Raw genomic sequence first — 15,031 nt, 5'->3', positions numbered from 1 at the left:
ACACAAAAATATAGGTGATCTAACCATTTGATCCAAATTAAAACCAAATGAAGTTCAAAGAGATTAATTGGTTTATGCATAAGGTGAACTCCTGACGAGGCGGGCCTTATTACAATTCAAAAATGACATGCGCTATTAATACCGCCGAAACACTCTTAACTAACTATGACATATAAGCAATTGACCAAATGCTTCATTAAGAGTGTCGGGTTCTAATAAGTTTAAGACATGTCTGGATGTTACGATGCCGTCGTTTTTTTGCACGATAAAAATTATGTTTTTCTTTACATGCATCAGAATATTAACCGAAAATACAATTTGCATACCAAGAAAAGAGTATTCATGCAAACACATGTACATGTATTCTGGAAATCGACAAAACGTTGGGATAAATCTAATATATCATGTTTATTGTATGTACGGTAATGCTTTCGCATTACATTTAGAGAGCTTGCCAATGATATATTACATGCTGATTATTCCTTTAGAAGGAATAGTTGTTAGTTCTGTATTGAAGTTTTTTTTACATACATGCATGTACATTGCATCATGTTACAAAATCATGTAAGTATTCGTTGCAATTTAATTTGCATTGTAAATGAGCTTACCATCAGAGATTTAATCATCTCCTGAACTTTACAAATTTTGAAATTTTAAAGTTCACCTTGATTTTATCCAAACTCTCTTAATTTAGTCATGTTACTTTGATTTATATATATTTTTTGACATTAAGTAATATGAAAACATTGAAATATACAACTGCTTATTAAAAGAAAGTGGTGAAGGCCTTCATTTGATACATGTAGATGTTGCCTTCATAAATGTACATAGTGGTTCTTTATCTTTTTATTTTAGTGGTCTCCTTAGTCCCCCAGGATATTACTTGAGCGTGAAAAATTGCAGGAATGAGAAGTTAATGGCAACACTTGAGGATGGGTATGATAGTTTATACTCGCCAATAAAGAAAACAAAAAGTCATTTTGTGTCTACCTCTTTTTAACAAGTAAATTAATGTTGGCACTTTTTATATTCAATTTCTTTTTATAGTTAATTCATCTTTATAGACTGTTGTATAATTTTGTCAATCTATTACAGACCTTGTCAAAAATTTAATGAAGGAGTGCGATATTTCAAGGACGTGGTGCTTGTAAAAGCAAGAATCATCTACGCCTCCATTGTTAAAGACCTTCATTATAGAGAGTCTGAAGAACTTCTATACCCTATGAAATAGCATCTGTGGTTTCAATTGCGTTTTGAGATGTGTGTATATCTGATAAATTGTTTTTCATCAATCAATATGACATATTTTACAATATATGATTAGTTTGCGAATTGTTAACTTATATTATTTAGGGTTTTTTCGTCATATATTGAATAAAAGTACAATCAAATCACTGAGAAAAGTTAATCATTTGTTATGGATCAAATTATATTTTTAAAGCATGTAATTGTGGGCCAATTATCTTTATATTTCTCAGTGACTGGGTTTTGTTTCCTATTAACTTGATTATGTTATACAGAGATCACTGGATAATTTTTTTTAGTGACTGGGTTATGTTATATAGTGACTGGGTTATATTATACAGGGACTGAGTTATGTTTTTCTGTGACTGGGTTATGCTATACAGTGACTGGGTTATGTTACACAGTGACTGGGTCATGTTATACAGTGACTGGGTTATGTTTCTCCGTGACCAGGTTATGTTATACAGGGACTGGGTTATGTTTCACAGTGACTGGGTTATGTTATACGGTGACTGGGTTATGTTTCTCAGAGACTGGGTTAAGTTTCTCCGTGGCGGGGTTATGTTATACAGGAAGCGGGTTATGTTATATAGTGACCAGTTTATGTTATACAGGGACTGGGTTTAAACGTTTTTCAGAGATCAGGTTCATAATGTTTCTCAGACTGGGTTATGTTATACAGTGACCCTTTTTTATTACTCAAAGACAGGGTTATGTCGTTCACTGTTTAGGGACTAGGTTACATTATTAAGGGACTGTGTTGAATTTCTCATTGACTTCGTTATGGGATTAAGTTTTATTGTTTATAAAGGACCTAATTATGCATTTCAACACTTGAGTTATGTTGTTCCATAATTGGGTATTGTTTCTTACCGACCAGTTTATATTGTTCAGTTACCAAGTTATATGTTGTTCAATGACAGGTATATGTTCATCGGAGACCTTAAAGGGGCATGGTCACGATTTTGGTAAAATTTTATTTTTCCCTTTTTATTATTTACAATGCTGTAAGAATGCATTTCTAATGATCAAATGAAATTTTGGTGACCGTCGATGAGTTTTAAGCAAGATACAGGGCTCACAATTCTTCGTCATGTAAACAAGACTCGTGCCCTGTTTTTGTTTACAAAGGTTCAATATACCAGTAAAAATTTTTTTTCAAGATGATTTGTCTATATTCTTATTCATTTAAAGCATAAATAAACAGATTCTAACGATTAACGCATTCATTTCAGGTCTAAAACTGGAATTTTCACTTCAACATTCAAAATGTAAACAAAAGCTTTGTTTACATAGCGAGGAATTGTAAGCTCTGTAACTCGCTTATAATTCAACAAATGACACTCACATTTTGGTTGCCTATTAAAAATGCCTTACTGAAGCATTATAAACATTAAAATCAAAAAAATAATTTTTGACCCAAATCGTGACCATGCCCCTTTAAGTGTTTGTTTTTCTCAGTGACTTGTCTATGTTGTTCAGTAATTGGAATATGTTGTGTTTCAGTTACAGGATAATGTTGTTTAGGGACTAGCTTTTGTTATAATTGCAGTTGTTACGTCTTGTAAACAATGAATTGTTATGATTAAATAAATATATAAATTTAAAAATATTTTAATTAATTCTTTTATATGCAATCCTCTTGCTCTTTTATTAACAGGTCTTACTCTTGCTTGCGGAATATTAATTTGTATAAAGGATATTAAGACTATATGAATTCTTGTTCTATCAGCTGTCTACTTTATAACAATTTTAAATTATTACATATCTTATAATCACAAATGTGTAAATATACACTATTAATCTAATAATCAGTAATTAGTTATGGCCATTAAATATCACCGCCTTAAAATGTCGCTCATATCAAATGGAAAAGCATAATTCTAACAGATGACAAAGCTTCTCTATTAACACATAGTTTTGTGAAATATGACGTAACGTCAATTGTTTCATTTACGTCATTTAAATCTACCTGCTGAAATTTCGGCAAAGTATATCAATTTGCCCTGCAAGCGATCAGTACCGCAGTTATCGCGAAAGGGTCTTTAAACATGAGTTTGTGCATCGGGATCGGAGGTCGAATGTGTGTTGTATTAAAAAAACAAATCGGAAATAATATTTCCGGAAACCGTGACTGGGTTATGTTATAGACTCTACCAGGAAGTATACATTAAAGATCTCTCCAGTTCTCGATTCTCGCCGTACTAGACTGTGAAAAAGCGAGACTTTACTTGACCGAAAAACTTGTCGAAACAAGGTAAGTCATAAAATATCTACATGTACCATATCCATTGAATCTATTCATAATTAGGCCTTCCATGTGAAAAGAGACATGCATTTGTACACAAATATCTAAATAGAACATTATTTTCATACAATTCCTTCAATTATACATTGCATATAAAATAAGGGCGATTTGGCAAAATGATATTTCAACATACTGATTTCAGATGGCATTATCCCAGTCAGATGCTCCAAAAACTGTTCCAGGCCTACCAGCTGTTGCCCAACACTACCTGGTGTGTGGCACTGAAGACTGTAAAAAGAACTGTCAGTTTTACTGCAATCCTTGCCACCGACCAATGTGTGAACAATGCAGAGATGAACATCAGAAGAGTACAGAAGCCAAGAACCACGAAGTGGTCCCTTACAAACAACGCAAAATGCAGCTTCCTGTGGAGAAATGCAAGGATCACCCAAATAAAGATATAGACATTCTCTGTGAGGACTGCCAAGTTCCAGTTTGTTCTAAATGTGCCACACAAAACCATCAAAAACACACACTTATAGATTTAGAGACAATCTATTCAGAGAAATTCACTTCTTGTCTTGAAAAAATCAAGGAAATACATCAGGTTTTTATCCCGAATTCACAAGATGTTCAGAGGGATATAAAAGAAAATGCCAAAGATATAAAAGAAATCATGGATAATGTAAGAAATATGATGAAAACTGAAACCGAATCTTTAAAATGTCTGCTGGAAACAGTCACGTCAGATAATATAGAGCAAGTCAATAAAATGGAAGAATCACTTATGGAGAATCTTCAGAGTCAAGACAAAACTTATCAAGATTACATCTCCTATCTTGAGGACCTTGCCAAAAAGTTCAATGGCTCCCTGTCCTCAACTAAACTTCATGATAGTCCACTCATTTTCTCTCATTCTGACCAACTAAAAGCCAAACCGATACCTGAGACAATTAAACCAGTCCCTCCAGTATTTACTGCTGGTCGACACAGCAAAGAGGATGTCATCAAACTACTGGGTAGAGTAACTGTTCCAGACACCAAACCAGAGAACAGAAAAATAAAACCCATGGAGACTGCCTCTACACAGTATAACATCATAAATAGTTATTCCTTATATTTAATCGGTTTTTTGTTTCTGCTCACTTTATTGGTACCTGGTTTAAACATTTATGACCATACATGGAAACAGATTAAAGAAAACTGGAAGAAATCTGACGTGAAACCAACACTGTCTCTGTCCTCCTCTGTCACCAAGGTCAGGGAGTACACAGTACAAGGTGTTCACAATGTATATCATATATCACTCAATAAATCGGACAGAGTCTGGGTCAGTGATTGGAACGGCAACGTTGTCCAAACGGATCTACTTGGTAATCTGCTACAGAAGATACAAACCAGTGGAAAAGATGAAGGCTACCACACAGTCACACAGGACGGGGATCTGATCTATACAGACAAAAGGAATAAAGTCATCAATAGGATAACACAGGATAATACATTAACTGAATTCATTAAAACAGGAGACTGGACACCTCTCAGCATATACTCCTCCCACATCAACGGCGATATACTGGTGGGGATGATAAAGTATGGAGAGGTTAGAGTCACCAGGTACAATAAGTCAGGGAAAGAAATACAGAACATACAGAAGGACAACAAAGGACAGGAACTGTATAGATATCCATACTACATCACAGAAAACATCAATGGTGATATCTGTACATCAGAATATAACAAGAAAGCTGTAGTGGTTGTGGAAAAATCAGGACAACACAGGTTCTCCTACACTGGTCAGGGGTCTAAGTTTTTTCCCTTTGGTATATGTACTGATCTCCTCGGTCACATTCTGGTGGCTGATGGTATCACTGACGTAGTTCATCTCCTGGATCAGGACGGTCAGTTCTTGTCTCTACTACTACCTGCACAGGATAAAATAACAGGATTTCCCCTTAGTTTATGTGTGGATGAAGAGAACAATCTCCACGTAGGACAAAGAAGCACCAATACAGTGTCAGTGTACAATTATCTACACTAGAAAGTGATCATTTAACCTCAAAGTACTTGTCTAGATATATATGTACAGTCATGTATGTACATATCTGCATGGTCTCTATCTATATTAAACAGTGAGACTAAAATTAAACTAATAACAGTACTTTGCAGTTGACTTTGTGTTGGGAAAAAGAAAAATATTAGCAAATAACAAGTAACAAATATATCAATAACATAATTACATTTACATTGTATATTTCTACTGGTATTGTTATTGTATGCATTATTTAAGGAATAATGAATCTTTCTTTGAGTATTATGGGATGATAGTTTTGGTAGGGGCGTGGTCAAATCCAATAAAGCCCGAAGGGCATTATAAAAGATTTGATCACGCCCCGACTGAAATTATCATCTCATAATATTCAAAGAACGATTCCTTATTATATACAATTATATAATTTTCATTGTACGATTAAATATTTGAATATAAATAAGCAAACCGCGCAGTTGCGACACTTCAGTGAGCGTTCTCAGGGGAAAAAAATCAAAGATTTCATCGAAAATTATTCACTGATACAAATTTCTCATCACCTGTGCAATGTTCTTGTAAAATGTACACAGTGACTTAGAGAACTTAATTTGAATGCCGATATGTACAATAAAAATAGAAAAAAATTAAAGTGCATGGTTCTTCTAACGTTTTGATCATATGCGTCTCTACATGTATATTAGTAAATTTTATCATACAAGTTATTGTTCATAAAAAAAATCTTCTACTAAAATTCTTATTTTCTTTTTTTGCTTCACACTGATGCGTCGAGATATACCGGTATAGTTTGAAACAAAAGCTATGAAGCCGTAAAAACTTACTATTTTGATCACAAGCCCCACTTTTATTTTATTTTTATTTTTACATGTTTTATGTTTGAAGATATGGTATTCCACGTTAGAAGCGCCAATGCTGGTGTACCCCAGGATTCAGTTCTTGACCTTCTGCTCGGTGTCATAAAATGTATTATTTATAGGAACGCTTTATAAAACAGTTTTTTTTATCAAAAGGATATCTTTAAAAATATGAGAGAGAGAGACAGAGAGTGATGGCTGTATAAAAATATTTACAATCAAGCTTTTAAAATTAAAGTTGTTTACAAATTAGCTGTAGTCTGTCCCAAGTTATTGCTTCCATCACTTTTTGATGATATTTGATAAAAATACACATACCTGTGAAAGATATACAGTTGAAATCGATGAAAGGGAATATATCCAAAATATCTTCATTGACAAATAATCATTTTTCACTCATAAAAGTTCACAGGAACGAAAACAAATTTCTTACATAGATTTATAATGGGAAATGTTTATATCTTTTCTCCATTCGGAAGTACTCGGGACACCTCGCGCAATTTTTCAACGTTATTTAATGGCTGATGCAATGTAAAATCCCCGTAGACTTTCTATTTTGGGATGTGTATTGAAACCTGAAGCGGTAGAGGGGGCGTTTCAAAACAGATAATCTGGACATTTTTCATATTAGTGGATGAACGTAGTTTGAACTCAAAGGTATTATGATTATCGAAATAACAAGTTGCTGTCCTTTAAAAAAGGACTGCAATACGTGGACAATATGCATGTGTTTCCAACGAAAACGTGAAAGTCTTAAGATTATCTGAGATTCCTCCGACTCTAGCCGCCTACTTTTAACCACTAAATTTGTACGTTGTATTATATATGTATAGCCCTGACTTTTCATCTCAGAGTTTAGGTTCATACCTCTAAAATAATTATGATCTTTATAAATGAAGACTGCCTGATTCGGCGAATTCTACTATTTGCGCTAACATTACATTTTGCACTACTTTGTTAACTATGCAGTGACAGCTTTGTGTAAATTAATTTCATATTTTGATGTAATTTTCTTGAGATTTTAACCTTTATACAGTGACAGAATTATTCAGTCATGTATTATATACAGTCACATAATTATTCAATCATACTTAAATGCTTAAAATTTCTTAATCGGGAAGTTTTCGGAAAACAACAAAACATTGTAAATTATGCTATTTGATGCCTGTTGTAGTTTCGGCATAACATTAACTTATTTCATAATACTGACAGTTCATATCATATGCCAATCATTTCTTTAAAAGGAATTCTTTGTTTCTGTACTGTTTGCCGACATCGTTACAATTACAGCGCCTTTGAACTTATGCATATAGAATAGAATCCTGATCCCGATTCATGTGCTAGCCTGGTTCCCTGAGCAACCCATTACGCACAGGAACCAGACTAGCTCATGCGCAGGCTGAATTTTCCCCATAGCATCCGGTTTAACCTCGCTTATATATTTTCTGCGTGGACCAAACAAGCGATAAGTGGTGGAAGCAAAAACTCGGGACAGAGTATATACAAAATAAATACAATGCATTTGAAAGCACCTGATTCGTTAACTATAGTTTTCATCTAACGATTGTTATATAAATGTCTATAATTTACAAATGCTTATCTAAGTTTTACTGTCTTGGAATAAGCATTAACAATATATTTTGCTGATATCTTTACATTCGTTAATGTTGTAAATCATAGATTCATAAATTGTAAAACTATTTTTATCACACACACTATGTTTTGCAGTCGCCATTTTTTTTTCACGATGAAATTGATAGATTAAACTTCTGAAACGTATTAGATGATCGCCTAAAATCTATGGGCTATAGATGTGAAATGTAGATTAACGTTATTAACTATAGTTTACGGTCCACAAACTACAGTTTACATTCGATATATATAGTTTACTGGCTCTGGAACTAGGTTTAGATCATTTTTGTGAATTTGGCGTGCCATTGCTGTACATGTTCGAATCCACACACCATGCTTGAGTCCTGTTTATACTTTACATCCGTATATTTATTCGTTTTTTGGGAGTTGATTTTAATCAACTCTCCTATGCAGTTACTCTGGCAAACCGAAAGTGAAACAGTATTTGGACCTAACCACAAATCACCACCGCTGGCAAGACTAAGTTCTTGAAAATAATAGGGAAAAAAATCGATGTAATGTATGCTGAAGCATTGTTTTTCAAGGAAACTTATCTATAAACACTTTGAAAATAGTCATATTTTATATACTACGAACAATTTAGATGTTTTTGTAGTCTCATGTATTCCTACGCCAGAGTTAATATAATCTCGTTCAACCAGACGCTCGACTGTCCCCGTAAATCTGCGACAAGCAGAGAGGGGGCTCTCTTGCTTGTCGGATATTAATTAACAGAGACAGCCGAGCGTCTAGTTAAACGAGACTAGAGTTCGATACCAATAGTGCTTGGATCCATACAATTTTTAGAATTGTTTCGATAACTAATACATACTAGCAGATGAAATATATCTTTAAATATTACACAACACGATTCGCATGGGGTTTCTCAAAATTCTTGTCGGAAAATTCTAAAAATTCATATTATAAAAAAGTGCGTAATTCAAATACAAACTAGAAACTAATTGCTATGCAAGATAAATTGATTTTAAAATAAATGATAATCGATAAAATCAACTCCCGTCAGTACTTCAGCACTTTGATTTATATACTGGACAGAGTTCATCAAAAGTTGTTGAAACTTTAATACAATGTTTAAGTTAATAATTACTGTAACCCATTACTTTTTCTAAACATATTTTGTAGTTTAGATCAAAAGGATTCTTAAAAAGTTCTTGCAACAAATGATACATTGTACATTTGAACATAAAAAATAGTCTCATTAGCAATGTACCGTCTGATGTCTGAATGTAACATTACCCTGTTTCTGAGTAAAGTGCTTCTCTTGACGCAAATACTGGAAGACAGTAACAATTCAAGCGGCACACGGTGCATTTTCAAGCTTTTTTCCCAGAACTATTTGTAGATCTACAACGTTGAGGCATATTCAAGAGTACATGTAGGTAAAAAGATGTAGTGAATGAGTTATTTTAAAAGTCCATTTTTTATTTGCACAGTTAATGTAAAGACTAATTGAGATTTTGTGACAACAACAAAAAATGACCTAAGTACCGATTAGTTCGGGAACATACTCCAAAGTCTATCTCCTTAGGTGAAACCGAGTTATCTTTCTTGGGGAAGAATACAACTGGATTCAATCTAATTTCAAAATATCTAAATCATTAAGATTATATTCGATGTATGCTATAAGAAGAACGTTGAAGCGAATTATCATCAGCAATTATTCTGCATTCTGTAGTTTATATGAATGAAGGAAAATGAAGACCTTTCCATCGAAAACAGTGTTCCCGTTTACATATGCATTCATTTGATTACTGAAGTTTTTGTTTTGCAACATTTTGCATAAAAAGCAGTTTTCTTTAAATATAGAAACCGTTATATTATCGTTAAATCAAAGGAAAATTAAATCTACATTAAAAGATTATATCACCAATATTCTCACAAAATGCTACGTTATGACTCAATGTGGGTTCCGTGTACCTTAATTGATATTTGCAAATCGTTGTACAAGTTCACCAAACCGAAAGTATGAATTAAAGATATCTTTAGTTCTCGTTTCACGCCGTATTAGAATGTGAAAAAGCGAGACTTTACTTGACCGAAAAACTTGTCGAAACAAGGTAAGTCATGAAATATCGAAACGTACTACATTTATTGAATCAATTCCTAATTAGGTCTTTCATGTCAAAACAGACATACATTTGTACGCAAATATCTCAATAGAACACTTTATCGATACGTAACGGTATTGGTATTCAATTATACATTGTACTAGACTTTGACCCGTGTGTGCATGGGTTGACATTGCATATGATATTGGACATTTACGAAATAGATATATTGATACACGCATTGTTGACATTTACATAACCAAGCTTTATGCCTACAATAATATGCTATTAATTTCACTACACTCTGCTTAGTTAGAATAATCCAACTGTGTCTCGGGACAGGCCTTCACCACAATTGAAATGCCTCCCATGTACCCGTAATGTAGCAAAAGAATTGTAGAATAGCTCCGAAACGATTTTGGAGAAAATTAATGAAGCTGCATTGAAAATAACCTCAAATTATTCATAACAAACTATTTTGAGGCTGTAAATACCTTTCATCTAATATACAATTCATATTAAAGAAGAATTCAACACGTTTTTACCAACGTACACATATTTTCTTCGCTACAGAGACAATACACGGAACGCATTCATTTTTTACTCGCTTCAAGTTTACACACCACGTTGACATTCGGAACTTTCTGGATTTTTCATTTCAAATGCACTGATTAAAAGCTATCTCCCGTATTTTCTTTGATGAACAGAAAATATAACTAATTTTCAATGAAAATTTACACATATTTGTATCATCGTTTCTGAGTTTATTCATGCAAATGTGATATTGTGGAAACATAAACTAAAGAGCCTCCAGCAATTTAGCGTGAATGAAATGCGCATGCGCAAGATTGTAAAAAAAAAAATCCAGATGATTTCCGGATTTTTTAAAAGAATTATCATTGATTATTTATTTGTTAAGCTTGATTGAGAAAAAATAAAAACAAATTGGTAATCTTCAAGTACCAATTATGTTTATAATATATAAAACAAAATACAGTACTCTTCCGATTTCTCTGTATTAAAGCTAAAAAAATCGAGTGTATTATTTTAATATAGCAGTATAGATATAAAATTAGGTTGATTTGGTAAAATGATATTTCAACATACTGATTTCAGATGGCATTAGCTCATGCTCCACAAACTGTTCCAGGCCTACCAGTTGTTGCCCAACACTACCTGGTGTGTGGCACTAAAGACTGTAAAAAGAACTGCCAGTTTTACTGCAATTCTTGTCACCGACCAATGTGTGAACAATGCAGAGATGAACATCAGAAGAGTACAGAAGCCAAGAACCACGAAGTGGTCCCTTACAAACAACGCAAAATGCAGCTTCCCGTGGAGAAATGCAAGGATCACCCAAATAAAGATATAGACATTCTCTGTGAGGACTGCCAAGTTCCAGTTTGTTCTAAATGTGCCACACAAAACCATCAAAAACACACACTTAAAGATTTAGAGACAATCTATTCAGAGAAATTCACTTCTTGTCTTGAAAATATCAAGGAAATACATCAGGTTTTTATCCCGAATTCACAAGATGTTCAGAGGGATATAAAAAAAAACGCCAAAGATATAAAAGAAATCATGGATAATGTAAGAAATATGATGAAAACTGAAACCGAATCTTTAAAATGTCTGCTGGAAACAGTCACGTCAGATAATATAGAGCAAGTCAATAAAATGGAAGAATCACTTATGGAGAATCTTCAGAGTCAAGACAAAACTTATCAAGATTACATCTCCTATCTTGAGGACCTTGCCAAAAAGTTCAATGGCTACCTGTCCTTTACTAAACTTCATGATAGTCCACTCATTTTCTCTCATTCTGACCAACTAAAAGCCAAACCGATGCCAGAGACAATTAAACCAGTACCTCCAGTATTTACTGCTGGTCGACACAGCAAGGAGGATGTCAACAAACTACTGGGTAGAGTAACTGTTCCTGAAACTAAACCAGAGAACAGAAAAATAAAACCCACGAAGACTGCCTCTACACAGTATAACATCATAAATAGTTATTCCTTATATTTAATCGGTTTTTTGCTACTGCTCATTTTATTTGTATCTGGTTTAAATATTGACGACCATACATGGAAACAGATTAAAGAAAATTGGAAGAAATCTGAAATGAATCCAACACTGTCTCTGTCCTCTTCTGTCTTCAAGGTCAGGGAGTACACAGTACAAGGTGTTCACAATGTATATCATATATCACTCAATAAATCGGACAGAGTCTGGGTCAGTGATTGGAATAGGAACTTTGTCCAAACAGATCTACTTGGTAAACTGCTACAGAAGATACAAACCAGTGGTGCAGATGAAGGCTACCACACAGTCACACAGGACGGGGATCTGATATATACACTCAGAAAGAACAAAGTCATCAACAGGATAACACAGGATAATACAATGACCGAATTCATTAAAACGGGGGACTGGAAACCACTCAGCATATACTCCTCCCACATCAACGGGGACATACTGGTGGGGATGAGAACGTATGGAGAGGCTAAAGTCACCAGGTACAACAAGAGAGGGAAAGAAATACAGAACATACAGAGGGACAACAAAGGGCAGGATCTGTATGATTACCCATACTACATCACAGAAAACATCAATGGTGATATCTGTACATCAGATTATAAAAAGAAAGCTGTAGTGGTTGTGGAAAAATCAGGACAACACAGGTTCTCCTACACTGGTCAGGGGTCTAAGTTTACTCCTTATGGTATATGTACTGATCTCCTCGGTCACATTATGGTGGCTGATGTTATCAGTGACACAGTTCATCTTCTGGATCGGGACGGTCAGTTCTTGTCTCTACTGCTACCTGCACACGATAAAAAAGCAGTCTTTCCCCGTAGTTTATGTGTGGATGAAGAGAACAATCTCCATGTAGGACAAAAAAGCACCAATACAGTGTCAGTGTACAAGTATCTACACTAGAAAGTGATCATTAAACCTCAAAGTACTTGTCTAGATATATACATGTATGTACAGTCATGTATGTACATATCTGCATGCATGGTCTCTGTCTATATTAAACAGCGAGACTAAAATTAAACTAATAACAGAACTTTGCAGTTGACTTTGTGTTGGGAAAAAGAAAAATATTAGCAAATAACAAGTAACAAATTTATCAATAACATAATTACACGTGTATATTTCTACTGGTATTGTTATTGTATGCATTATTTAATAATGAATCTTTCTTTGAGTATTATGGGATGATAGTTTTGGTAGGGGCGTGGTCAAATCCAATAAAGCCCGAAGGGCATTATAAAAGATTTGATCACGCCCCGACTGAAATTATCATCTCATTATATTCAAAGAACGATTCCTTATTATATACAATTATATAATTTTCATTGTACGATTAAATATTTGAATATAAATAAGCAAACCGCGCAGTTGCGACACTTCAGTGAGCGTTCTCAGGGGAAAAAAATCAAAGATTTCATCGAAAATTATTCACTGATACAAATTTCTCATCACCTGTGCAATGTTCTTGTAAAATGTACACAGTGACTTAGAGAACTTAATTTGAATGCCGGTATGTACAATAAAAATCGATAAAATTAAAGTGCATAATTCTTCTAACATTTTGATCATGTGCATCTCTACATTTATATTAGTATTTGTTAATAAAAAAAATCTTCTGCTAAAATTCTTATTTTCTTCCTTGCTTCACACTGATGCATCGAGATATACCGGTTTAGTTTGAGAACAAAAGCTATGAAGCCGTAAAAACTTACTATTTTGATCACAGACATCCCTCCACTTTATTTTTTTTTTTCATGTTTTATGCATGAAGATATGGTATGCCACGGTAGAAGCGCCAATGCTGGTGTACCCCGACATTCAGTTCTTGACCTTCTGCTCGATGTCATAAAATAGATTATTTATAGGAACGTTTTATAAAACATTTTTTTTATCAACAGGATATCTTTAAAAATATGAGAGAGAGAGAGAGAGAAAGAGAGTTATATCATGTAGTAGCGTGTAGTATCGACCAACTTGATTTCAGTTCATCAAAAATGTGTATTATTACGTGTATTTCTGAGCCTATGAAATGTAACTGTTTTCAAAGCATATTGTCAATGTTAGTTTCAATATTGACAATTTAAAGTCATTCACTTTTAACAAATGAATGATGCATATGTTTCAAAAAGAAAACGTCTAAGGAAAGGATATGGGTGGATAAGGCGTGTAAAATGCATATTAAAGGGCGAATAAGCTACTGAAAGTTGAAATATCGACAAATCTGATAAATTTTAAAACAATCATTCAAAAGAATATAAATCTAATCGATTTGTAACTCTTCAATATGTTCAATACTTGGAATATGCTGATTGAATCAAAGCTTTCAAATTGTGTCATCTTTAACTTCAAGGCCTTTTCTTAGATAAAGTGGGTCTGCGCTCCATATTTTTGTCATAGTCTAAATAAGGGCTAATGAAAAACAAACTGATTTTAGTCAACAATACAAGTCCGTAAATTGGCCAAAGTCACATGTACCACTTTTTAAACAACGCAGATTGTTGTGACTGAAATGTCTCAGTGGCTAGAGCACAAGACATTAGTAAGCCTTTCATAACTAGGAATTTTATGTTGTTGGTTCGATAATACCAAAACGTAAGGCTATTAAAATATTGCTAGAAATTGTGTTTTTGCAAGCTAAGCTTGTAATTAAACATTATCAAATAGGTTTAATTGGGAAAAATTTAATTTGAAATTGTATTTTACCACTAAACCCAGCGTGCATTTCCGCTTTCTTCTACCACCCGCTCCATCTTTTTTAAGGACGAATTATTGAGAGAATGAGAGAATTATAAACACTGTGCCTGATATATTTATGCCAGTGCCAATATGGCATTTTTGCACCCGTTTTTATGTGCATGTTTCGAAAAATCTTTGCTATATGATAGACAGTTGATAT

At 33.8% G+C, this 15,031-nt stretch overlaps 2 protein-coding genes across 2 annotated transcripts; both read left to right on the top strand.

Annotated features, from left to right (window-relative positions):
* Window positions 1-3,374: 3,374 nt before the first annotated feature.
* LOC128189320 (uncharacterized) lies at window positions 3,375-6,392 on the top strand. Its single transcript, XM_052860879.1, has 2 exons — window positions 3,375-3,502; window positions 3,696-6,392. Exon 2 carries the CDS (start codon window positions 3,696-3,698, stop codon window positions 5,529-5,531), a length of 1,836 nt encoding a protein of 611 aa, XP_052716839.1. The 5' UTR covers window positions 3,375-3,502; the 3' UTR covers window positions 5,532-6,392.
* A 3,599-nt stretch (window positions 6,393-9,991) lies between these two features.
* Window positions 9,992-13,710, top strand: LOC128190531 (uncharacterized). Its single transcript, XM_052862610.1, has 2 exons — window positions 9,992-10,101; window positions 11,209-13,710. Exon 2 carries the CDS (start codon window positions 11,209-11,211, stop codon window positions 13,036-13,038), a length of 1,830 nt encoding a protein of 609 aa, XP_052718570.1. The 5' UTR covers window positions 9,992-10,101; the 3' UTR covers window positions 13,039-13,710.
* Window positions 13,711-15,031: the final 1,321 nt, after the last annotated feature.

Source organism: Crassostrea angulata, chromosome 6 (genome assembly GCF_025612915.1).
Source record: "Crassostrea angulata isolate pt1a10 chromosome 6, ASM2561291v2, whole genome shotgun sequence".
In the NCBI taxonomy this organism is placed as follows: domain Eukaryota; kingdom Metazoa; phylum Mollusca; class Bivalvia; order Ostreida; family Ostreidae; genus Magallana; species Magallana angulata.
The sequence above is the reverse complement of the archived record's forward strand: the minus strand, read 5'-3'. Positions and strand labels throughout refer to the sequence as shown.

What these genes read in the sequence shown, in the direction of transcription:
- LOC128189320 (XM_052860879.1), top strand. Translation starts at nt 3,696, where the DNA reads ATGGCATTATCCCAGTCAGATGCTCCAAAAACTGTTCCAGGCCTACCA.
- LOC128190531 (XM_052862610.1), top strand. Translation starts at nt 11,209, where the DNA reads ATGGCATTAGCTCATGCTCCACAAACTGTTCCAGGCCTACCAGTTGTT.